This window comes from Xenopus tropicalis, chromosome 2, assembly GCF_000004195.4.
Source record: "Xenopus tropicalis strain Nigerian chromosome 2, UCB_Xtro_10.0, whole genome shotgun sequence".
NCBI lineage: Eukaryota > Metazoa > Chordata > Amphibia > Anura > Pipidae > Xenopus > Xenopus tropicalis.
In genome coordinates this window covers 152,509,599-152,534,756 of record NC_030678.2, presented here as the reverse complement: position 1 = coordinate 152,534,756, position 25,158 = coordinate 152,509,599, and the positions used below count along the sequence as shown (strand labels likewise).

The 25,158-nt window shown below is 38.7% G+C and overlaps 1 protein-coding gene across 8 annotated transcripts in view; it reads left to right on the top strand.

The window, feature by feature from the left end:
* The window catches only part of nbea (neurobeachin), a 355,187-nt gene that overhangs the window by 95,586 nt on the left and 234,443 nt on the right, over positions 1-25,158 (top strand). For all 8 annotated transcript variants that reach the window (XM_012957925.3, XM_002934020.5, XM_012957924.3 and 5 more), the window contains 11 exons: positions 2,746-2,854; positions 3,499-3,651; positions 4,268-4,436; positions 11,688-11,767; positions 12,314-12,376; positions 15,129-15,226; positions 16,020-16,112; positions 17,241-17,349; positions 20,311-20,392; positions 20,996-21,119; positions 22,684-22,876. In XM_012957925.3, the coding sequence (XP_012813379.1) occupies positions 2,746-2,854; positions 3,499-3,651; positions 4,268-4,436; positions 11,688-11,767; positions 12,314-12,376; positions 15,129-15,226; positions 16,020-16,112; positions 17,241-17,349; positions 20,311-20,392; positions 20,996-21,119; positions 22,684-22,876 (1,273 nt within the window). The remainder of the gene's footprint in view (positions 1-2,745; positions 2,855-3,498; positions 3,652-4,267; positions 4,437-11,687; positions 11,768-12,313; positions 12,377-15,128; positions 15,227-16,019; positions 16,113-17,240; positions 17,350-20,310; positions 20,393-20,995; positions 21,120-22,683; positions 22,877-25,158) is intronic.

Below are 25,158 nucleotides of genomic sequence, written 5' to 3'. Positions count from 1 at the left end.
CCCATTTTATTGTCAATGTGCCCTTTAGCGTCCCAGCTATTCCATCTTTCTAATTGGGTTTCCCTGTGTCTGGTATATTAAACATCCTAAGCTGGCCATGTTATAATTGTGACCATTGTGACTCTTATCGTGCCCCTCTTACACTGAAATATTCATCCTCCTTATTAGTTTTTGAAATTTGATGTGGGGCTAGCTATGCTCTTAGTGTCCCAGGTGCCCACAAGCCATGTGACTTGACACTTTCGACTGCTGCGCTTCAAATTGGAGTGATGTAACCCCTTTCCCTCCCCAAGACTCAGCAGCTGATCAACAGAACAATTGGAAAGTAACAAAATAACAGCTCCCTGACACCTGTATTACTAAAAATGCTCCCATGTCCAATTTGGTGACAGATAGGAGAATGACACTCAACAGTAAAACCCCCAAACCCCCTCATGCCTCCTCCAGTTACATTGAGTAGGAGAAACAATAGGTTATCTGAAAGCGGTTACATTGTGAAGTGATAGCTCGTTCTGAAAGCTCAGAATGAGACAGAATGACCTGAGATGGCGCCTACACACCAATATACAATTATTGGATCAAGAATAACATTTTAATAATTTAGTGTAATTTTGTAATAAAAAACACACCATAAAATCATGACAGATTCCCTTTAATGTAACATTGTCCCAGCTCTCAACTCTTTCGGTAGCAATAATACAATGATCTCATTTGGAGGAAAGCAGTTCTTCTTGAAAACTTTCCCTTTAATTAATAAAATTCTGCTTACTTAGAGAAGCTTATTTCTTGTTAATCATGCAAATTGTTTCTGCTTACTTCCGAACAAAAAGGAAAGCAGCAGTCTGGACAAATCTTATGGCAAAGCTTCCCTCATAAATCTCAATTGATTCTGCAGTGGCTCTCGAGCAGCAAAATGCTAATGAAGCACCTTGATAGTCGGGCAAAAGAGAAACCTAAGTTATATGGAATTGTAATATCATGACACATAAGCTATCAGTTGGCAAAAACTAATATACTTTTGGGTGTTAAACTTAAATAATAGTCGTAACAAGCACCAACATGCATAGAATTATTGAGACAGACCAAACATCAAAATGAGTGTATTCAGGGGTGTAACTACAGAGGAATACCCTGCAACAACAGAAGAATACCCTTCAGGGGGGCCCAGTAGTGTAGAGGGTCCAGTAAGGCCTAAATTAAATAGCAATTTCAATTTATCTTGGTAAAATAGGTCAATTTACCAATATTTTGTGGCCCTATATTGTGTAGCACAATAACATCTAGTTATGCCACTGGCTGTATCATATCATTTACAGTGTATATCACTGAAATAACCTGCACACTTTAATGTAGGCATGTCATGTAAAGTGACATGTAGGCTGCTCATGCAGGGTTGGGATGGAAAATGGGCAGCCACTTTTCGTGTAGATTATCATTGCCCAGCAGCTGCACACAACTTTTTATTTGTACTGGGTAGCTGGTCCTTATCTTTGATAGAATAGTGTTTGTGGAGCCCACCCTTTTCTGACATAATTTCTGACATCAACTGGTGGAGGTGGGCTCAAGTCTTGAAGTCGCTTCTTTGGGGGCTTTGGGCCATGTTGAGAAAAGGGGTAGGGTTCGGGTGGGTGCAGATCATAAAATATGAAATTTCTGAACTGCACATCATTAATGTGAATGTACCTGGTTCTTACTGAAAAATAAGCCCTTATATAGTATGATTTTTTTTTTTTTTAAAGTAACATAATATTGTTTTTTTACTGATTTGTCGTATTCAGGGCAGTTGGACCAGTGCTTTAATAAAACAGAGTTTTAATATGAGTAGCCTTATTTTCTCTCTTGCTATAAAGGTTTCCAACCCTTTCTTGAAACTGTCTAATATACCTGATGGTATATATGCTTCCTTATGTCCACTGGAAGGATTTACTTGTGATTATGATACAAGGATGTTTATTCTCTGGTCCGTGCATACGCATAATTACATATTGCAACCTGTGGTTGTCCAGCAGTTGCTGAGCTACAACTGACATCTCTCCACCGATGGCCATTAATGTGTCAGTAAAGCATGTGTCTCAGTAGGTGTTAATACACTTTTTTGCTCTTTATATTGAGCCAGAAAAACAGTAAGTTGAAATCTAAAATGTATACTGATGAGATAAGTGTCTGTGTTGTTTGATGTTTATCAATTCCTAAGGAATAGGTCATCGCCACTTCATCATACACTTGCTGTGCATCATGTTGACTGGTGCTTTGCAGTTCTTGTACCTGCCTGCTAGTTGGAACCTTTCCTTTCAGTTTCTTATAGTGCGGCTTCATTTCATCTGTAGGCTCATCCAAGCTTCTTGGCTTGCCCAGATAACGCCACAAAACAAAGATGACACCCAAGGGAATTCTCTACAGAGGGATTTTGCTGACATTCTATTTGTCAAAACTAAATTTATACTTGTTTGTCATAGATTTTACTGGTTGAGTTTCCATCCTCTTTTGCTGAAGAAGGCTCTTCCATTTGATTGTATAACATAACCTGCAGTAACACCAGTGGCTGGTCTTGACAAGAAATGGATCCTATGCCAGCACAACTAATGTGTACTTTGTCCGTAGACTCTGTTCCAATGAAGCCTTAGTTTCCTAAAAATAAATACATAAATAAATTGGAGTGCATTAATGTAATAACTAGTATAAATAATTCTACCATTTTACACATTGACTATCAATCTATGAGTAATAATTGTGTTTTCCCTACAGTGCCACCCTCTTGGCTTTCCTCGTTGAGCTTTTGAAAAGTTCAGTAGCCATGCAGGAACAAATGCTCGGTGGAAAAGGCTTTTTAGTGATTGGCTACCTCTTGGAGAAGGTAATACACTGAAGCACAAATAGAGCTTCTTTAGATTTTACACCAACCCGCAGGTCACTCTGTCTGACATTTTGAGGTCTCTGCCATGTCTAGGGGTGAAATTGTTTTATAACTTAATTTGTCAATATGTTGTCAATATCTGTATGTTGCAACACTGAGTTACTGGCAAATAGCATAAAATATATCATTCTATTCAGGAAGAGAACAGCTATAACTACAGTGCTTTCAAATCTATTTTACATGGCTATTTTAGTTAAACATAGAGATTCCCAGTCATATTGGGCTTTGCTCAGTGTAAGGTCCCCAAAAATTAATCTTATGACATTGATAGTTGAGCTCTGTTAATCAGGTTTGTTGAAGACACTCTATAGAGTATCTGGTTAATATCAGATACGTTTTATAGACATTTTTATGTATATTTTTTCTACTGAAGCACATTTTTTCCCACTTAATCTGCTGATCCTATGCCCCCATATTAGTTATACATCTATACCGATGCCATATGCCAAATGAATGCCTGCTTTTTACATAATATCAGGATAGTGTTCATTTTCTGGCATGTGCTTCAAGGCATCACTTATTGTATAGAGAGTTGTGAATACGCATCAACACTTAACTTGTATTGTTCTTTCTTTGTATTATAGTCTTCAAGAATCCATATAACTAGAGCGGTTCTGGAACAGTTCTTGTCATTTGCAAAGTACTTGGATGGCCTTTCCCATGGAGCACCCTTACTCAAACAGCTTTGCGATCATATCCTGTTCAATCCTGCTATTTGGATACACACGCCAGCAAAGGTATCACAGCACACTGTCAATTTCTTTTGTCCCACTAGCAGCCTACAGTTTGCAGAGGATTTTTAGTTTCAGCTGTTCTGCAATGAAATTGGGTAAGGAAAGGCTTTGTGCCAGCATCTTCCGAACATTCTAAAAATGTACCAGGTTAGCAAATGTGCAAACTCCCTACCAACCCTTCTTCCCTTCTCCTTTTCTCCCTCTTCTCTCCCCCTCTCTTATATTTGTTTTATTTGTTTGGAAAAAAGGAAAATAAAAACATTTAAAAAAAAAAAATATACCAGGTTCACACTTTATTGTTTACACAATGTCTGGCCGCAACCTGTCTGTTACCTTATCTTACCTTACCCTTCTCTTATCTTTACCTTCCTGTATCTCCTGCTGTATTCACCCTATAGTATTAGAATCCTCTAAAGCCACACAGGGCTGATTCTGGGCCTGCGGAGAAATGCAGGCGGAGAATCAGCCCCATGTGGCATCAGCCTTAGAAGCACTGGCAGTCAATAGTATACTCAAATGTTTCTGCACACATCTCCAGCATTGATAACCAATATATTACATTAAACCATTATATCATGCCCCTTGTAGCTACCATACACCTCTCTTGTTTTTGTTTCAGGTCCAACTTTCCCTGTACACCTATTTATCAGCTGAGTTTATTGGCACTGCCACAATATACACCACCATCCGACGGGTGGGAACAGTATTACAACTAATGCATACCTTGAAATATTACTATTGGGTTGTTAATCCAACAGACAGTAGTGGAATCAACCCAAAGGGCTTAGGTAAGTTGTTTCACGCTTATCAATATTTCATAGGCCTGTATAATTAAGTGTTGTTATCTACATAAATTGTAAACTATGGGAGTGCAACGCAGCTGGAGAAAAGAGAAACATGTTTTTTTTTATTTTGTCTTGCAGTGTATTTCCAAATGTTGATATTTTTAAGCTCTTATTAAAATGTAAAAAGCAGGTTAAATAATGTTTGACTGGGGCGCCTAGGGCCCACCAGAGAACTTGATCTCAAGGGCCCCCCATTTACTCAAATTTACAGCAAATGCATACCAAACTGAATATTTTTATTTGGAAGAAAACAGAATAGACAGATAAAATAACCACTGAATAAACTCATAACTGAAAATGGTTATATGTTATATTTGTTATTAATGGTGTTCATAGGAAATATAGTTAAATCACTGCATATGCAGTAGAAATGAGTGTCCCTTATATGTGTCTGTACATATACATACATACATACATACATACATACATACACAAATACACACACACACTCTAGTACTCAATTTATTGCATCGCTTCATTGTGTATGTGTATGATTTCATTAATGCAGCGATAATTCAGTAAATTGCATTTTCTTTATTCAATTTAATTAACATTTGATAATCTTATTTTATGCACACCCAGCCCCAGTAAAATGAGTCTACAGAAGGCATGTCTGTGAGGAGAGTATAGAGAGGAGGGGAAAGTTCGACCAGTAACATAAAAAGAAGTAGGGCAGCAAACTAAATGGGGCAGACAAACATTTAGAAGCCGTAGGGTTTTAAAATTAAATTAAAACTTGGTGGTGGAAATAACACAAGCAGATTGTATGTATTTTAGGAATAATAAACTAACTTGCCTGGGGTAGTGGAAGAACAAGGAGAAAACTTCCTTTGGGCTGCAGTGGTCTGGCTGAAGGTTGCAGCCATTGCAGCAGCAGTCAGTGAAGTGGTAGGGGTGGGCTGAGAAGGTGGTGGCTGGGCATGGAAGGCACGGCAAATAGGTCGAGGGGTGGGTTAGTGGAAGAGAGGTTGAGGCCCAACAAGCTGGGGCCCACCAGGTTATTTCCCAGTGTCCTGGTGGGCCAGTCTAACGTTATTGGAAAACTGACAGAGGTGTATGTGATAAAGACTTTAGACTTTAGCTACTTTGTAGCTTCACTGGGCAGGGCCTGATATGAAAGATCTTTGCAAAGAACACTGTATTTATATTGGCATTATATAAATCATTTGAGATAACAGGTAACTTTTAGTTTTGGTATCCAGGCCCTTCAGACTTTTCTTTATAACAGATCTGCCAAAGTTTTATGCCATACTCATACTCACTCGTATTAGCTTTGAGGACACGGCATTGGCATCCATGGGCTAAAATGATGGCTTTATGGAAGCCTGCAAGTGACACGTCTAGTCAGTGTGACAGTCTGTAAAGCTGTTCCACCGCTAATCCTATCAAAATCCCAAACCATGGACAAGGATCAAATAAAAGCTGACTTTCAAGCTGGCAAGTTAATGAGGAGAATGCATGGGCCAATTGTCCCAATACTGGTAGGCAGCAGAAGTACAGCCATGCATCCCAAGTGCTGCCCTGGGAGCAGAGAAACCACTGCCAAATCATTCATTATGTGCCAGCTACTTAACCACAAAATACAACTCTGGCTATAGTTAAGGCCCAGAAAAACCACATAAATGCAAATTGCCTTTCACTGCAAATGGAGACAAATGTTACTTCTGAGATTTGAGAAACAAAGCCGAACACAGTTATAAATTCAAAGTCTCCTCTCTCCGTCTTACAGTCTTGTTTAAAGATTTTATACTTGTGAAAAAAGAAAACAAAAAACAAGTAAATCGGTTCATTTATAGCATCTCTCTGCTTGTGTGCATGGAAACAAGCTTCCCTGTTTTGCATGGATTAAACATTCTGCATCCTGTCCTTACTAGACTTTGAGTTGACTGCACTCAGTCTATTGCCCTTGGGATAGGATTGGCCAGAAGGACTGATTGAGTAGATCACGTGGGATCTGGTCACATGTAGATTGGGTGAAAGTGCAATGTGGCACCACCTATGGGAAGCATTGGCAAACTAGTTGTATCTTCCAACTGTATCAGTATTGAATCTCATCTGCCAGTGAGTTGTCCAGGTTGCCATTGATTCCATTGCCTAATAAATACATTTTCCCTCAATCCATCTCCAACCTCAAAATTCTGCATGTGTAGCCATTTGAATAGCCATTTCGATTGCAAGCATCTAATAAAGCAACTAAATAAAGAATCGAATCAAAGGACCATTGTATAATATATTTTTTAAAGAAATCAGGAAGCCAATATGCGAACATGGTTTCATCAGTCCTTTACTGTCTACCAGGTATAGGTCCCATGCCAGACCTGTAGGCAGTGTCGCCAGTGCAGTTTATAATGTCATGGTTATGTAGTGGTTTTAAAGTGCTTCTTAAAGGAATTATTGGATTAATCTACCTGGGTAGCACTTGCAAGGAGGTGTGCTGGGAAGCAATGAAATCATTGCTTACATCCAACAACAACTGGCCAATAACTTCATAATTACAGAAATGTAGTGTAGCACTGGTGGCAGTGGGGGGGGGGGGGTAGTTGCATTGTTGTATCATTATTATTGACTTAATTTACAGTTGTGTCTATGTACCTTGCACCGTAACCTGGCAATTACTTTATTTTATATCTTTCATAAAGGTTTTTTTTTAAAAAAATAAATTAACTTTTAGTATATTGTGGCGAGTGCTCTTCTAAAACAATTTGCAATTGGTCTTCATTTTTTATTATGTGAGGGTTTTGAATTTTTTAACTTTTTGTTCAGCAACTCTCCAGTTTGGAATTTTAGCAGTTATCTGGTTGCTAAGGGTCCAAATTGTCCTAGCAACCAGGTCGCAGTTTGAATAAAAGACTGAAATATGAATAGGCAAAGGACTGAATAGAAAGATAAGTAATAAAAAGTAGCAATAAAATTTTAGCCTCGCAGAGCAGTAGTTTCTTTTGTCTGTCAGGGTTAGTGACCCCCATTTGAAATCAGGAAATTGTCCAAAACTATAAAACATTAAAAATGAAGCCTATTTGAAAAGTTGCTAAGAATTGGCCACCATTCTCGGTAGTTAGGCTTTTAGTATGGCAGGTAATTGTTTTAGATTTTTTGGGGGAGGAATTATAACCTAGGAGCTAGATTCTGTATCTTTTAGTACCAAACAGTGATGGAGTTTTGTAATTGTGAAAATGGTATAATGTCGCTGGCAGCACACATTGCTTCAATATATAATATTTTCTGAATAAATGACTATTAAAATACCTGGTAATACAGACTAAAATAGCAGTGTTCCCGAGGAATGTGGGAATGGTAATGTGCTAGAGAATAATATGAGCCTGAGAAATGCCGGTAGTAATATTAGCTTGGTATGCTTCTGCATAATGATCCTGGGCTGTGGGAGTACAGTGGATGATTAATGGTCACTGGTTCATTTGGGAGGTTGATCCAGACAACAACAAAAAATATATTTTTCCTATGGGAATGGCTTTGTTCTGTCAGCAAACTGTCGTTGCTGCATTCTTTTATAATGTTACTCGAGAGCGTGTTCTATAATCCTAAACCCATATAAACCCAGTTGTGGAGCAGGTGTGACAGGCACTAGCTTGTGGTATGTATAAATGGAGCAGACCATTTACTAAACAAACACACTATCTCTCTAAGTCTCCGGCAGAACAATGCAGAAAAGGACCTTGACCTGTTTTTATTTAGCCAATCAATCAGGAGGGTAAATTGTGACATCTTGGATCAATTGAAGAGTGGGTCAGCAGCCTTGCAGTTCCCTGATGAACCAATCAGGATCTAATGAAAGGCAGGCAGACCTGTATTGAGAGCTGCTGCGTGCTACCTCCTGGGGATGTGCTCTTTGTCTCATTATTGGCCCAATATGCTGAGTCTTAGGATATCAAGGGCCAGATTCAATTTGATAAAATAATAAAGAGCTTGGTATATTTGTCAGAAAGGGCTTTATGAGCAGTAAAGCTGCACTGTTTATTTTTCTGTGGATTCAGCTCCAGTTAGAGAAGTGGGAGCCCCTGGCAATGCAGAAAGGCTTGTCTTCATCACTTCCCCAAGAATAGTGATCCTCCTGTTGTGTTTTGGATTGGAATTCCCATCACCCTCCAACCTTTTGTCACATTGGTGTGTTAGATATTAAAATATGGGCTTGTCAGTCTCTTTATTAATGTTTTGTGGCTTGTAAGTGGCTTCTAAATCCTGAGATTTGCCTTTTGCATGTTGCTTCCTGTATTTTCTTATGCACAACAGTCTCCCAACCTTCTGGTTTCTTCCTCAGCATCAGTAATGTGCCCAGGTGAGCCTTAATGTGTACTCCCTAGGAAATTATGTGGTTGACTAGTAGGGTTCTCTAGTAATCAATGACTTTGCAGTTACAACATATCTTATCAGCTCCTAGTAGTATTAATATCCCATAAAGCGGAAAAAGGGTGTGCTCAGGTGTAATTGGGCCTATGACAGTCACTCTAAGCCTACATGTACCTGAAAATGCCCCCTGAATGTTCTCTTAGCCAGGGAGATACAACTGTGTAGGCTTTTTCTGTATTAAGTAAGTGGAAAAGTGACTGTGTTCGTTAAGGAACATACAGGCAATAATTTGGAATATGTAATCACAACTATTTTTTGAAGGCTTAGCATAATACCCAGGCAATTTTATTATTTCCGTAGCCATAAGGGTGTGCAGACATATGGGTATAGATGCAGGGGAATGAGAACTGGGTGGGACATGTGTGACTGGAGGCCACCTGGCAATTCTTCTTTAAACTGCCATTTTCTATACTATAATTTGCTTGTGTATGCCACCAGCCACCTTTATAGCCATTAACCAGTGGCCGCTTGTGCCCCTGCGCTACGTTTGTTGCTGGAAAACATCAAAATTACTTGACCTTTAAAAAAAATGTTGTTTGTATGTTTGAGCACAGTTTTGAAGTTTATTATTGTGGATGGAAATAGCCGTGCTCTTTACATAGACAATTTAATTGCTCGACATCCACAGCCTGGAAAGGTTGTGAGCTGAAAGTGAGTGGACTGCAAATTGAATATTATAACCTTCTGGCATCACTTTTTTTCCAGGAGCTAAAACCTATTTTGTTGAGGATGTAAAGGGGCGAGGTAACATTGCTTAATGTTGCTGTGAAATATGTGCAAAACTGGTGTCAACAGGTAGAAAGAGTAGCACCAAGCCGAACCCATCTGTTTGAAACCCACATCAGGATTGCATTGCAGCATGAAACCATATTCTTTGCCCAAACCTACTAGTGGCATGATGTAAAGCAGGGCCAGGGAGGAGCAAGGAGGTTAAAGAAAAACTAAAGCTCAACAAAGAATTAGGATAAAGATACTGCGCCTGAAGTTATTAATTTCTATTCCAGCCAAGGCCACTACAGCTCTTAAGAAATGAAGATGTGTGCCTATGGAGATGTCTCCGTTAACTCCCTTTGTTCCTTTGCGCCAATTCACAGCAAATAGTCTGGGCTGCTGTCGGTTACCTGAGCTTAGGGATCGACTCGCTATATACACTATATCAGTGCTCTCCAACTTCTTTTAAGACTAAACCCACATTAATTTTGGTAGTGCAGCGAAAACCCAAATGGTTGGTGCTCACTATAGGGATATCAACCATCATTCATATATGAAAGAATGATACTATGTCATATTAAAGGAACAGTAACACCAAAAAATGAAAGTGTATAAATGTAACTAAAATGTAATGTGCTGCTGCCCTGCACTGGTAAAAGTTGTGTGTTTACTTCAGAAAGTCTACTATAATTTATATAAATAAGCTGCTATGTAGCCATGGAGGCAGCCATTCAAAGGAGAAAAGGCACAGGTTACTTAGCAGATAACAGACAAACCCCCATTATATGGGGCTTATCTACTAGTTATCTGCTATGTAACCTGTGCCTTTTCTCCTTTTTTCCAGCTTGAATGGCTGCCCCCATGGCTACACAGCAGCTTATTTATATAAATTATAGTAGTGTTACTGTAGCAAACACACCAGTTTTACCAGTGCAGGGCAACAGTGCATTATATTTTTATTACTTTAAAGCTCTTTCATTTTTTTGAAGTTACTGTTCCTTTAAGACATACCCATATATCTATATGCCGCCTCCTCTCCTGTGGATAGCACAGCAACCCCCAGCATATAATTACACACCTTAGGGACCATTTAATGACTATTTCCAACTGTTAAGATACTCCCAGAACAAACCCCTGCCAGGTTCACCTCCAACAACACCTCCCACAGGTAGCATAGGGCAGGCAGAGTATGGCACGGGCAGGCAGCATAGGGCAGGCAGAATATGGCACACACAGGCAGCAGAGGGCAGACAGAGCATGGCACACAGGCAGCATAGGGCAGGCAAGGTATGGCCATGCCCTACCCTGCCTGTGTGTGCCATACATACAATGACACAATGCTGACACATATGACATAACTTCACTTTTATGTATTAGTTGATTGTATTTAATTGATATCCAAAGTGACCCCTAAGCTTTGTTTTCAGCAGCAGCCCAAAGCAACACTGAGCATGTGCGGTGCTACTGGCATTCAAAATATGGTCTGACAAGAAGAGGTGGACACTTTTGAAGTCATAGATCATTATAGGGCTGCTAAACCTCTTGGCTGGTACAGTGAGCTCAGTAGATAAAATTTAGCATTTCTAGCCATTTTCCCATTAAGGGTGTAGTTGTTCTGTTTTAATGGTTATGGATCACTTTCCAAGTCTGTTCTGAAGTGTGGACATGCCACCCATTTCATATACAGTATTTTACTTGTCTTTAACAAAAGTATTTTATATTGTCGTCAAATAAGAATTTTGCTGTTGAAACAGCTAAGCAGACAATGTAAGCTATATCTCAGAAGATCTGGGTAATATGGGGCTGGCAGGGCACTTGGCAAGGGAAGGGAGTTTTAACACTATGTCTTAGTTTTTTTGCCCATTGCATTGTAGTAGTCAGGACTGCATAATTCAGTGAACTCTCATCCTAAAATGGAATAGGAAAACTCCAAATAATAGTTCATTTTGATGACATGAGAAAAATATTACAAAGTCCTGGTGTAAGGGTTGTGCAACCTCTCATAATCAACGGTTGGGAGGCAAGCAATGGTGTTGGATTGGGCAGTTAGCTAGCCTTAAGTTAGCATAAACTGATGTCGTTTTATGTCAAAAGTAATAACATATCTCTCTGTCTCAGATGGTTCTCGGCCTTCACAGAAAGAAATCATCTCATTAAGAGCATTTATGCTGCTATTTCTGAAGCAACTCATACTTAAGGTAAGCGCTTTTTCTAAAGCAGTCATTACCAACCTGTATTACTTAAAGGGGACCTGTCATCCTAAGTAATAAATCCAAATTCTTTTCTAATGTGTTAGTCAGGCAAAATAAACATTACTTACACTATATAAATTATATACATTTTGTTTCCCTCAGTCTTGGAATTCACAATCACAGCTAGCAGGCAGATGCCATTTTGTGATCACTGTTTTTAAGTCACACTTTGCATCATCCCAAAATCTTGTGTTTGTGCCAGAATTGGAGGAACAGGTGCCCATGCACTGGCTTACACAATTACAGACTGTGAAGAGGGAGGGGGAATATGAAGAGTGCAGTGACATCTAGAAAGTACAAAATGGAAAGTGAAAGTAACTCTTTAGCCACCTTTATGCCTGAGGAATTGAGGCGGGGCAGGCAATATTTGTTTGAAAAGTGAGATTTTTATAGAAGATGGCCTTCCCATAATTTTGAGCTTTCTGGATAATGGATCCCATATCTGTATTTTATATAGCTTTCTTTAAACATTCTTTCTGTGTAAACCTATAGGACCGAGGTGTCAAAGAAGATGAGCTGCAGAGCATACTGAACTACTTACTTACAATGCATGAGGTATGTTTTGTCCTGCCTTTCTAATAATATAAGAATGAACAAATAGCAAAAAGCATGACATTTAGCCTAGGGTCAAAAGACATTGTTACTTGCACAGGATTACAGATCATCCATTGACTTTTTGATATATAAGCTCCAGACTGCCTTAATAATCATCGCACCTTCAGAATGACTTAATTTCACCTTGGCATAGAGCCTATTTAATATTGAAAGAGTGCAAGGATATTGCTTTTGGATTCAATCACCCTAAGTTTTTGTTTCTTAAGACTTTTATTTCCTTTTACAACATCACCAGCAGTCGCCCCAATCATATACCTTTTACCAGCCACATGGCTAAATACTGGGCAGCTGCCATTTATATATACAGTGCTAAGCAAAAATTTTAATTGCATCAACTATAAAACCATGTCTGGAATCTCCTACTAGTAGTTCAACTGAAATGTAAATGCTATAGATACTTATTCTAAGCAATTGGTCTTTTTTAGCATTATGGTTACTAAATTAGTACCCTTCTTATTCTGCCTATTTCTGACTTGCAGCTAAAAATGATATATGATTGTTGAGGTTTTGATTCTGACAATTAAATAACAGATTAACTGTTAGGGTTCAGGTTTATAAAAATTACCCAAATGTTATTATTCAACTTCCACACTAAAGGCAGCCATACACGGGTAGAGTTCAGCTTCTGGTTGGGGTCCTTCAGACCGATCCTGCAGCCCATGTAAGGGCACCCCTGATAGGCCTCCCTGACCTTAGGTGATCACATCAGTCTCCAAATGAGCGAATAGCAATGTGTATGGCCACTATTACTTTCAAATTGCTGCACAATTGGTAGGGTAGAAGCAACCAGGTAGCTGTTATATTTCAAGCCTGATAACCGCTTAACCACAAATCTAAATAATTAAAAAAACTAAACTAAATGCAAATTGTCTTTAAAAAAAACTTCTACATATTAATGTTTAGGGAGCTTCCCCTTTAAGTATGTTTCATATTATTTTTTTCTCAACTTTGTCAGTTACTTGTATTTAGAAAGCTCTCTGCGCACAGTTTGCTTCCTTCCCTGCCTGTTCAAACCTAATCATGTAGTAAACATGCTGTTTAGCTTGCACATTCCATCTTTAAGGACATTGCCTGCTGCCGGTTGTCAGGCGTCTCAGTGGATATGCAGCGGTGTGTAGCAGTGTCTGTACTTTATTAAAGAAAAAAGTGGGACTGAGTCAGAAATAAGGCAAATGTCAAATTGTACCAAGGGCAGCAAATGAGAATTGGGAAGAACAGGGCCAATCTTCCCCTGCCTCTGAGAGACACAGAATGTGAGCAATCTTGCAAGTAATTTGGGAAAGATGAAGCTGCTGGGTTGGCAGGAAGAGCATTTGAGATGAAGAAACCACACTAATCTCCCTTCAGCTTTCCTATTGGGAGAGTGCAAATTGCTTCACCAGTTCTTACTCATTTTTCTACTCAATTTTATGGTGGATTATTATCCTTTGTATAGTGCCAAGATTTTGCAAAGCGTCCATATCAGTCCCTGCCCCAGTGGAACTCACTATCTAAGGTGCTTATCACATTCATACAACATAACCGCTAGGCCAGGTACTGAAAGCAGCTTTCTGTTCTTATCTACAGCAAAATTGAGTAGAATCAGAAATCATTAATTTGTGGAAAACACCATTGTTGTGTCTAAAGTTGGCCATACAAGGGCAGATTAAGGGCTCTGGCACACGTGGAGATTAGTCGCCCGCGGCAAAACTCCCTGTTCGCGGGCGACTAATCTCCCCGAGTTGCCTTCCCCTGCCATCCCACCGGCGAACATGTAAGACGCGGCGGGGCGATTTCGGGAAATCGCGCCGCCGCGTCTGCCGTCCGGCCGGCGACTTACATGTTCGCTGGTTGGGATGGCAGGGGTAGGCAACTCGGGGAGATTAGTCGCCCGCGAACAGGGAGTTTTGCCGCGGGCGACTAATCTCCCCGTGTGCCAGAGCCCTTAAGCTACCAATTCAGCAGCTGATCTGCCCGCGTATGGATCCCTCCTACAGGCTTCCCTAACCGATATCTGGCCAAGTATCAGCCACATGTTGATTGGGCAGGCTTGATTTTTCTGTTGGATTGAGAACTGCGTCGTCTCGTTGATGCGGTCCTTGCTCCGACTTTTTGCATCCCCTTTATTGTAATGTGATCATTTGGCCTTAGGACCAAATAGTGGCGTAAGCAAGATATTGCCCACCCCGGCGAGCATATCGGTGGAAAAATTCGCTCATTTGGTGACCTTGTGTACGGCCAACTTTAAAGGGACAGAATACACCCCTTATCAACATGAGCTCAGTGAATAAGGCTTGTGCTGAACAAACTGTTTGTCTGTTGTTTGAATTAAGAAATAAATATAGTATCTAATATTTCCAAAACTAACTTTGCTTTTCACTTTATTAGTTCCCATCACTTTTTGTACCGCAGAACATTAGAGGAGCTGATAAAACTAATTACCAGTTCACAAAGAAGCCCCTGATAATGGCTTGCACAAAGGCTATTTAGCAATAGTGGTGCTAGTGGCTATAGAGGTCAGTTGTTGAGATCACTCCATAGCGATCTTTAAATTTCTGTATAATTATTGTAGACTACATATTTCCTAAGTTCTTGAGCCCCAGATCTGGTGTTCCCTTACTGTCAAACCAATATGAAGGAAACTGGTATTCAAATGATATTGGAGCTTCACTGGCAAACTCATAGCTCAGAAATGTTGTTTTGGTCTCTGCAGGATGAGAATATCCATGATGTGCTACAGTTGTTAGTGGCTCTAATGTCTGAGCACCCAGCCTCAATGATTCCTGCGTTTGATCAGAGGAATGGAATTCGGTAAGATATTAAGCACACAGTCTTTCATCTGTACACAGTTTAAGCAACAGTGCTTGGGTGTAAGGAAATAAGCTATTGTAAATTAGGCCTGAATTTCAGTAATGGATTCCTGAAGATTATCTAGTTATCTTATTGCCCCAAAGTCTTTAGTCTTCATTGTTCACACACATATTGAAAGTGCTCAGGGCTTTCCACATTCCTAGGCCTCCTATCATTCTCACGGTCTGCTTTCTTGATTGATACATGCCTGGGTGTATTTATTTCCCAGCGGTCCACAGTGTATAGCCAAGTATACTTAAGCAATAGCAGGCTACGTAAGCAGGCCAAAGGTTCTTCTATGACTTTGCTCAGCTGCTACAAAAACTGGGAGGGTGACTTGTGCAACTAGTAGTGCCACAAGTCCCTAAATTATGCCTAATCTTACCTGTGTAAAATAAATCTAAATGAATAAATTAAGTCATTTTAATTCTGTTCCCCTTGGCCTAAGCTTTTGTGGCCTTAGTGGAACAAAAACAAGATTTTATGTAGTAGGTGGCCCTTCTCAAACAACCTTATGACTGTGTTTATAAAGTAAATAGCATACTATATTTCATTTTGGCTGTGCCTCGCCCAATGCTGGGTTCATAATTTCACACAGTAAAAAGAATTATCTGAGCAAGAAGTAGTCATCACAAGGTCTGTATCATATGCTACAAGCACAGGAATACTGAATGTGCAATACAATTACTTCCTTTGTGTGTTGGGTGTAGTTATTGCATGACATGGAATAACTCCTTTGTTTTTTTTTTGCCAGGGTAATCTATAAATTACTTGCTTCTAAAAGTGAAAGTATCCGCGTGCAAGCATTGAAGGTTCTGGGATACTTTCTAAAACACTTAGGCCACAAGTAAGTTTTGTTAAAATTCTTTTTCATAAAGTGTGCAAGAACAACATTATGTACCTCTGTAGCCAACACTGCTGGTTGTTGTAGTTTATATTATAAGCTGGCCATGCACAGGTTCTTTATAAATAAACTCTACCTCTAGAATATATTTGCCTGCCTGCTGCATCCATGATTGAGCTAACTTGGCAGTTGAATGCTCCTGCATCACACCAGCAAAACTAAATTGACCAGTGATGATATTTGGAACTACATGAGTGAAAGTTGGCTTGAGTTTGGTCAGCATTTGAACAATATCAGGTATTAGCTAAAGATTTCATCAAAGAGTGATGGGCCAGGTTCCCCTATGATGAACTGTGTATCCAAACCTGTGAGTTTTCAGCTAATTAAATAAAAGCCCAATCAGAGTAATGGTTACCTCTATTATGCTTTGGATACATGTAAAATGGATACACAGACTATTAGACCCATGATATCTTTACTGATGCTGTGTGTTAAGATGATTAATGGCAAGATTTTACATATATTTGTATAATATTATATTTGAGTTTAAGGAGAACTAAACCCTAAAAACAAGTATGGGTAGAAATTGCTGCATTTTATTTACTGAACATAATGCACAAGCCTGAAGCTTTAGAAACTGTATAACCATAATGATCCAGTTCTTCAAAGTTATGCCCAGGAGGTCACCATCTTTGTTAAGAAGTGTCAGTGATACTGCACATGCTCAGTTGGCTCTGGGCAGCTGTTTGGAAGCTAAGCTTAGGGGTCATCACAAGCAGAAAATGAGGTTCATCTGTCACAGAAGCTTATGCTACATGTCTGATTATTGCATTCTGATTCAAATTGCAATTGTTGCTGATCTTCCATGTAATGAGATATTGTGAGTGGGTCCCTAAGCTCAGGTAAGTGACAGCAGCACAGAGCATGTGCAGTGAATCAGCAGAAAAGAAGATGGGGGGCTACTGGGGCATCTTTGGGGGCACAGATCTTCCCTGCTAAAGGGCTGTGGCTGCCTTGGGCTGATACAGAAGCCCAAAACCCAATGTGCAACAATATTGTTAGCCTATGTCTTTGTTAAGATTAAGTTCTCCTTTAATTGTAAACCATTAACTGTTTTTATGTCCCCTTAAGACGGAAGGTTGAGATCATGCACACTCACAGTCTATTCACTCTGCTCGGAGAGAGGCTGATGCTTCATACGAATACTTTAACAGTTACAACGTATAACACGTTATATGAGGTACCTAGATTATATATCTAATAAACCTTCAGTTACCGGATCATGTCCAATGTATATAAGAGCAGTACTGCATGTGTATGTGTATAAGGGGGGGGGGAGTTCTGGAAGATCTTTGGAAGGCTGGCAACAAATATTCTCTGGGTTTATTCTGATCTTTTGAGAATGCATACTGACAATAACTGTGAGCATTAAATGATTCTCAGCGGGGGATTTCCTTCACTAATTATCATCATTTCACAGCCGTGCACATTGTAATTAATGGGATTGAAATTCTATTGTAGCTTACGTAGCATATTTGAATGTACGGGGTCTGTTAATAATTAAAAACAAAAAAAAACAGCACTATTTGCAGAGAGTTATTCACTGTTAATGCAGGTTTTTGGCAACATGCTTCTAAGTACTCTAGGAGCTGGCCTTCCTGTTATAATATATGGTGCCTTTGCGTTGAGAGAACCTTCTCCAATCAAGAAGCCATTTTTTGGATGAAACAAGGGCATTTGCCCCAGGACCCTACATGTCCATGCTATGATTTTTCAGCAGAAACCCCTAATTTATATATGTTCCCACTCTTATTGGGGTCCCAGCCTTTATGAACGGCATGTCTCGTTTCCTAATGTAAGTAAAGGTAGAAGAAATTTTCCCACAGTTTAGGCTATCTGGTCACAATTTATACTATTTGCTTAACCAGTAACTTAATGCTCTGTCTGTAGAAAACCTTGGTGCAAGTTAAGAGAGAATCCCTGACAGCAGATCATCCTTCTGTCTCTGCTGCTCTGTAAATAAACTTGCTCCTGGGGATAATGCTCACATTTTCATTCTGAGGGCATGCTATTTATACTCGGTTTGGTTTAAATGCACTTGTATTGCAGGGATAAAACATCAGACTAGCTTTCCAACTTTCAGTCTGAGCTTTGATTCATTGATCAGGCTCTGGCTATGTGCCCCCTGCAGTGTTTTTATAATATATGTGCAGGCAGTCCTGCTGAGAATGGATCATGGTCTAAAATAACACAGTTTGTAAAGGGAGTCGCAACAACTCAATAATAAGACTATTGCACATGACGTTGGTGCAACCCTCTCAAGGGAAGTCTTGGCAATCAAAACCCCTGTCTCCATTTTCTGCCTCATTCCATTCACTTAAATAGTAATTGTACTGCTTATGGCAAATGCTTGTGTTGGCAGGTATCAGCAGCACATTTGCCCATTTATGTGATAGGTGAGTAACTACCAAGGAAGGCACATACATTAGTGAAAACCACACCTTTCTGGCACAGTATTGCTAACAAAGAATTACTTTGCGTATGGTGGAGTGGGTAGAGAAGAGGAGACAATACCCCTGGAATGGGATATTGATGCTATTATCAGTAGAGGAAGTTTCAGTCCGTTGCTCACTGCATTGACTTCTTAAATTGAATACAGTTTATTTATCAAAATGATTTTGCACAAGGCTAATCTCTTTGATTTCACCATGGGATGAGGCTGTCAGACTAATCATAAGAGGTAATCCCTGGACAAGTTTATTATAGTTTGGGTTTCATTGCCTCTTTGCTATGCAGGCCGTGTCTCACAATAAATGAAGTGCCTAATTTCCACCTAAGGTCAGTAAAAAAAGAGTGAAGGTAAAATTTCTGAATATGTTCAGAGAAAGTCCCATAAAAAGCAGATGGTAAGATTTAGTCAGGTAATAGCCTAACCGTATAATTTAAAGATTTTCAGGAACAGTACTAAAATACATTAAAAGTAACACTTGACTCATGTATTCATGCCTCTTCTCGTGACAGGTCTGCATGATTAATCCCAGATACCTATTGCAGTTTTAAAAGCCAACCGAGACTTTGTTAGATGCACAAAGTGCTAAGAACCCAGATATGTCAGCAGCAATTATATATTACATGACAAGAAAGGAAATTGGAGGCATTAATCTGAAAAAGTAACTTCCATGGCATTTTAGCTGTTCAGATTCTTTGAAGCCATTGGGTTACCTGAAAGAAGTGCTATGTTAGCATTGCCTTTAGTAACCAGCAAGATTTCCCCTACCTTATTGGTTTCCTCCATGTTTGTATTTGCCTATAGGTGCTGAGAGCAGAGAGCTGGCACTGAAGGTTGGGGGCTGAGAACATACTCAGTGGTACCAGTCAGCCTCTTTTATTACAGTGAATTGGGTTGTATATGTATATCAATGCCACATGCTATAACAATATTGTAAATGCCGTAAAGGTTTTGACTTTACATCAGAAAACTGATTTATGAAAACATAAGAACATTCACTCATTCTAGGGTAGGAGAACAATGTCTGGTGGTCCCCATTGAAGTTAGTGCTAAGATGGTTCCTCTATGCCCATTGAGATTTGCCACCTTATGTTCCATTAGCTTAAGTGGCTCTTAGGCTGGGCCCTATCACCTTCTTCATTCAACTAGGGAATTCACCACCACAATTTAAGAAACACTGGTTTAGAGCAATTTTAATCTTGTTGCTAAGAGTAATAAATTAGTCTCCTGCTTAACTATTTTTATTTCTACAAATAAATTTGCAATACCTTTTGAAATTGCTATGTAGACTGTACCAGAGTATGGTTTAGTAGATACTTGGCCTTTTTAGTAGTTCGTGCCTGTATAAAGAATAGAAGTATATGTGGTGAGTGCTTTCCCCTAGCAAATTCACATGCTTGGCATAAGTTCAAAAAAGTATAATCTGTTAATGTTATAATGCTATACAACTATACAAAAATGTGCAAATTGTGAATGTCTGATTGTTATGAGCTAGGAAATTACAGCTATTGTGGAACGTAGTGTTCTGCCAAAATCACACCCAAGATGCCTGCATGCCTTATGGGGAGGGGTGTGGATGTGGTTGGTTTTCAGTTTCTGTCATATGCGTGTCAGTGGCTCAAGGGGCTTATCATTAGCCACATACATTGTACCTTTTATAAATGTTTTTTTTTCTTGTATGTATTTCTTCAGATTTTAACAGAGCAAGTTTGCACACAGGTTGTGCATAAGCCTCACCCTGAGCCAGATTCAACTGTAAAAATCCAGAATCCAAGTAAGAGTTTTTGCTGCTTATTACATTAATGACCAAGTATTCTGCACTAGGAGTTCGCATATGTCCCTCAGTAAATATGTGCATTCAATGAAAGGTCTATTATTTATTTAAAAAAATAATAATTCCAAAGTCCATACAATTTCATCCGATCCTCTGACTTCTCATAACAACAATGGTGACGGCGCTGTAAGCTTGGCAGATCATTGAAAAATCAGGGGCACTTCTATTAAACTCAGGCTGCTTGGCTGCACTAATTGCTAAGCGATTCTGGCTGGGTTTTCTAGAAGAGTTTTTGCTTTGTATGGTAACCTTATTGCAAATGACCAGGGATTTAGATATCTTAATTGTTTGGCTACATCTTTCCAATGTACTTCTTTTGAAGCAAACACCTATATAACTATGGTCTTGCAATCCTTGTGCCCCTAAATGATTCCCCCCTCCTTTTCTGTCCTGGGAGGAGATCAGAAATCCAGTGAAGGCAGCAGTAATACAAGGAATATAGCAGTAGACTTCATTATGACGTGGATTCTAACATTTACTTTTAACTTCTCCTATATAATTTTGAATGTCCTAATGTATTTATTAACCACCATTTATTTTTAGTGATTCTGAAGGTGGTAGCAACACTGCTAAAAAATTCCACTCCAAGCTCAGAGCTAATGGAAGTACGGCGACTGTTCTTGTCAGACATGATAAAGCTTTTCAGTAACAGCCGGGAGAATCGACGGTAAGGGACCAAAGTGCTTTTCTAATAAAAGTTCTCCTTATTTATACTGGAATATACATCTGAATTGTGTAATATTGATTAACAACTCTTTATAATAAATGCTAAGTGAAGAGCGTGTTGGCAAGTATCTGTTCAATATTAATAATGTTCTACCTATCATAAGGAACAATATACTCCCTTGCTGCCATCCCATCAGCTTGGGTCGTAGAGATGTTATAGTTGTAATTTAGCAGCTTCTTTTGGTTTACAAATTAAGTAGGACGCGCTCAGGGGTATAAATGCCATGGGGACCCAAGAAGGTTGGGGTCCCAGGAGTGCACTGACACATAAGCATTTTCAATATATGTTCAATGCAAATGTCTTATTCCCAAAGTTTAGTGGGCCCTAAAATGATTTGGCCGTGGGTACTAGTAACTCCACTGCCTGTAGCTCATATTATTAAATACATATGTTCATTATTTTAGAGAGCAACTTACGGGGTTTATCAGGGTGGGTTACAAGTGAATCCATATTCTATAACAGCAATGTGCTTTTTCATGTCAAAAATAAAGGTTGAAGAGAGTCAGAAGTGCTCAAAAAAAATCCATATAATCAGTAAGACCTGCTACACACAAAACACTGCCTTAAAACCAAAAGTCTTTAAACCTTCCCTTGAGAAATTATGGGAAAAAACTTACAAACAACTCCTGTATGTCCTTGTGGCTCACTGTGGCTCTATAACTAATAGCACAGATGTGGCCTAATAATTCAGAGCTATAAGTCCAACCCTGCAGGTTGTCGGTAGCTGCTGTAGGGGTATTCGCCTTGGTAGTGCATCATGCTATACCCATAGCAGTTGTTGTAACTGAAATGATGGTTGACCAGCAAGAGTGAGCACACTGTGGTTTAAAGTGGACCTGTCACCCAGACATAAAAACTTGTATAATAAAAGTCCTTTTCAAATTAAACATGAAACCCAAAATAATTTTTTTATTACCACATCCATACCCATTATAAAAGCATTTTAAAATCCCAGCTGTCAATCATATAATGCCTGCCCCGCCTCTATGCCTTAGGCATAGTAGTGGGGCAGACAGTTACTTTCACTTTCAATTCAGAACTTCTTAGATGTTGCTGCCCTCCACACATTCCCCCTCCCTCCTCACCATGTAATTGTGTAACCAGTGCATGGACATGGGCATCAGGTCCCCCATACTGTCACAGAAACAAGATTTTGGCAGGATTCAATGCCTGCTTTGATAACAGTGTCCACAAAATGGCCCCTGCCTGCTTGCTGCAATTGCTGTGAATTCCAAGGATGAAGAAAATAAAATTAAAATAATTTATACAGTGTAAGTAAAGTTTATTTTGCTTGCCAAACACAACAGAAAACAATTTGAAATTATTTCTTAAGGTGACAGGTCCGCTTTAAGGGGGAAGCTTGATAGTCTTATTAGAGATGTACTGATAAATGTACTGTATCACTCGCATTCTTCTTTCTGCCCATTGCAAAGCACTTAGCATAGGCCTGGTACAATTTATACCCTTGTAAATGATGTAAATGTATTTTTCCCTTTATTTACAGGTGCTTGCTTCAGTGCTCAGTGTGGCAGGACTGGATGTTCTCCCTCGGGTACATTAATCCTAAGAGTTCTGAGGAACAGAAGATTACAGAAATGGTGTACAACATTTTCAGGATACTGTTGTACCATGCCATCAAATATGAATGGGGAGGTTGGAGAGTCTGGGTAGATACCCTGTCTATAGCACATTCAAAGGTAGTTTCTGACTTTTACCTGACTTTATTAACAAACATTGCGCCCAAAGTCTTGTGCCTAGAGTTTACTGAGCTGATTTGGTGCCATCTTGTGGATCATGTAAATCAAACAGGCAGCTAGAGACCAGTCAGAGGGAAAAGAAGGGGTCGCCAGCATTAATGCTAATAATTTGAAAGGAAAACATTTAGTAGCTTCTATCAGACATATCAAAGATTTAAAAGTCACTGGAAATATAGGGGACATGAAGTTCCATCTCGACTGGCATTAATGGTTGAATTGATAGAATTTAATACATGTTGCTGATGGCAGTAAGTGAGGGTGGCTAAGAAAAGGCCATGCTTAATTGTTATAGCATATTTGATTCTGAAATTACCCAGCTAATATCAACAAAATTATCATAAGACAGGCATTAATTAATTCCAATTAAAAGAAAATTATCAAAGGAGAACAAAACTCTAAAAACAAATATGGGTAGACATGCTGTATTTTATATACTGAACTTACTGCACCAACCTAAAGGTTCACAATCTCCGTAACAGTACTGATCTAGGCTTTCAAAGTTGTACACAGAAGCCCCCCATCTTGGATTTTGGTAGAAGTGTCAATGGCACTGCACATGCTCAGTGTGCTTCTGTTGAGAAGCTAAGCTTAGGGGTTGTCGCAAATCATCAAGGGAAATTTTAGGTTTGCCTCAGCAGGGCTGATTATTGGATTCTAATACAAATTGCACTGGTTCTGAGCTTCCATTTAATGAGCAGCTGAATTAATTACTAATCAGCCTTATATTGTGACATTTATGTTCAATATATACAGTATATTGTGAGATTTATATTCTATATATACAGTATAGTGTGCCATTTATATTCTATATATACAGTATATTGTGACATTTTGTATTCTATATATACAGTATATTGTGCCATTTATATTCTATATATACAGTATATTGTGACATTTTGTATTCTATATATACAGTATATTGTGCCATTTATATTCTATATATACAGTATATTGTGACATTTATATTCTATATATACAGTATAGTGTGCCATTTATATTCTATATATACAGTATAATGTGACATTTATATTCTATATATACAGTATAGTGTGCCATTTATATTCTATATATACAGTATAGTGTGCCATTTATATTCTATATATACAGTATATTGTGCCATTTATATTCTATATATATATACAGTATATTGTGACATTTATATTCTATATATACAGTATAGTGGGCCATTTATATTCTATATATACAGTATAGTGGGCCATTTATATTCTATATATACAGTATAGTGGGCCATTTATATTCTATATATACAGTATAGTGGGCCATTTATATTCTATATATACAGTACAGTGACATTTATATTCTATATATACAGTACAGTGAAATTTATTTTCTATATATACAGTATAGTGGGACATTTATATTCTATATATACAGTATATTGTGACATTTATATTCTATATATACAGTATAGTGTGACATTTATATTCTATATATACAGTATAGTGTGACATTTATATTCTATATATACAGTATAGTGTGACATTTATATTCTATATATACAGTATAGTGTGCCATTTATATTCTATATATACAGTATAGTGTGACATTTATATTCTATATATACAGTATAGTGTGCCATTTCTATTCTATATATACAGTATAGTGTGCCATTTCTATTCTATATATACAGTATAGTGTGACATTTATATTCTATATATACAGTATAGTGTGACATTTATATTCTATATATACAGTATATTGTAAGTGGGTCCCTAAGCTCAGGTAAGTGACAGCAGCACAGAGCATGTGCAGGGAATCCGGAGAAAAAAAGATGGGGGGCTACTGGGGCATCTTTGGGGGCACAGATCTTCCCTACTAAAGGGCTGGGGTTGCCTTGGGCATTTCTAGCCTCTTTCTTTAAGCTTTAGTTCTTTTTCAAAGGAATTTTTATTGAAAAAATTAAACTTGGTAAATAGACTGTGCAAAATAAACAATGTTATCAGTATAATTAGGTAAAAATGTAATCCATAAAGACTGGAGTGAGCAGGTGTCTAACATAAAAGGCAGAGCACAATGTCCTGCTTTCACCTCTCTAAGCTGTTAGCAGTCAGTAACCAATCAGTGACTTGAGGGGGGCCATATGGGACATAACTGTTCCTCTAAAATCTTACCTGCATGCTAAGGATCAAATGCAAACTTACTGAAGAGTTGTGTCCCATGTGCCCCCTTCAGTCACTGACTGACTAAAAGGTCACATAGCT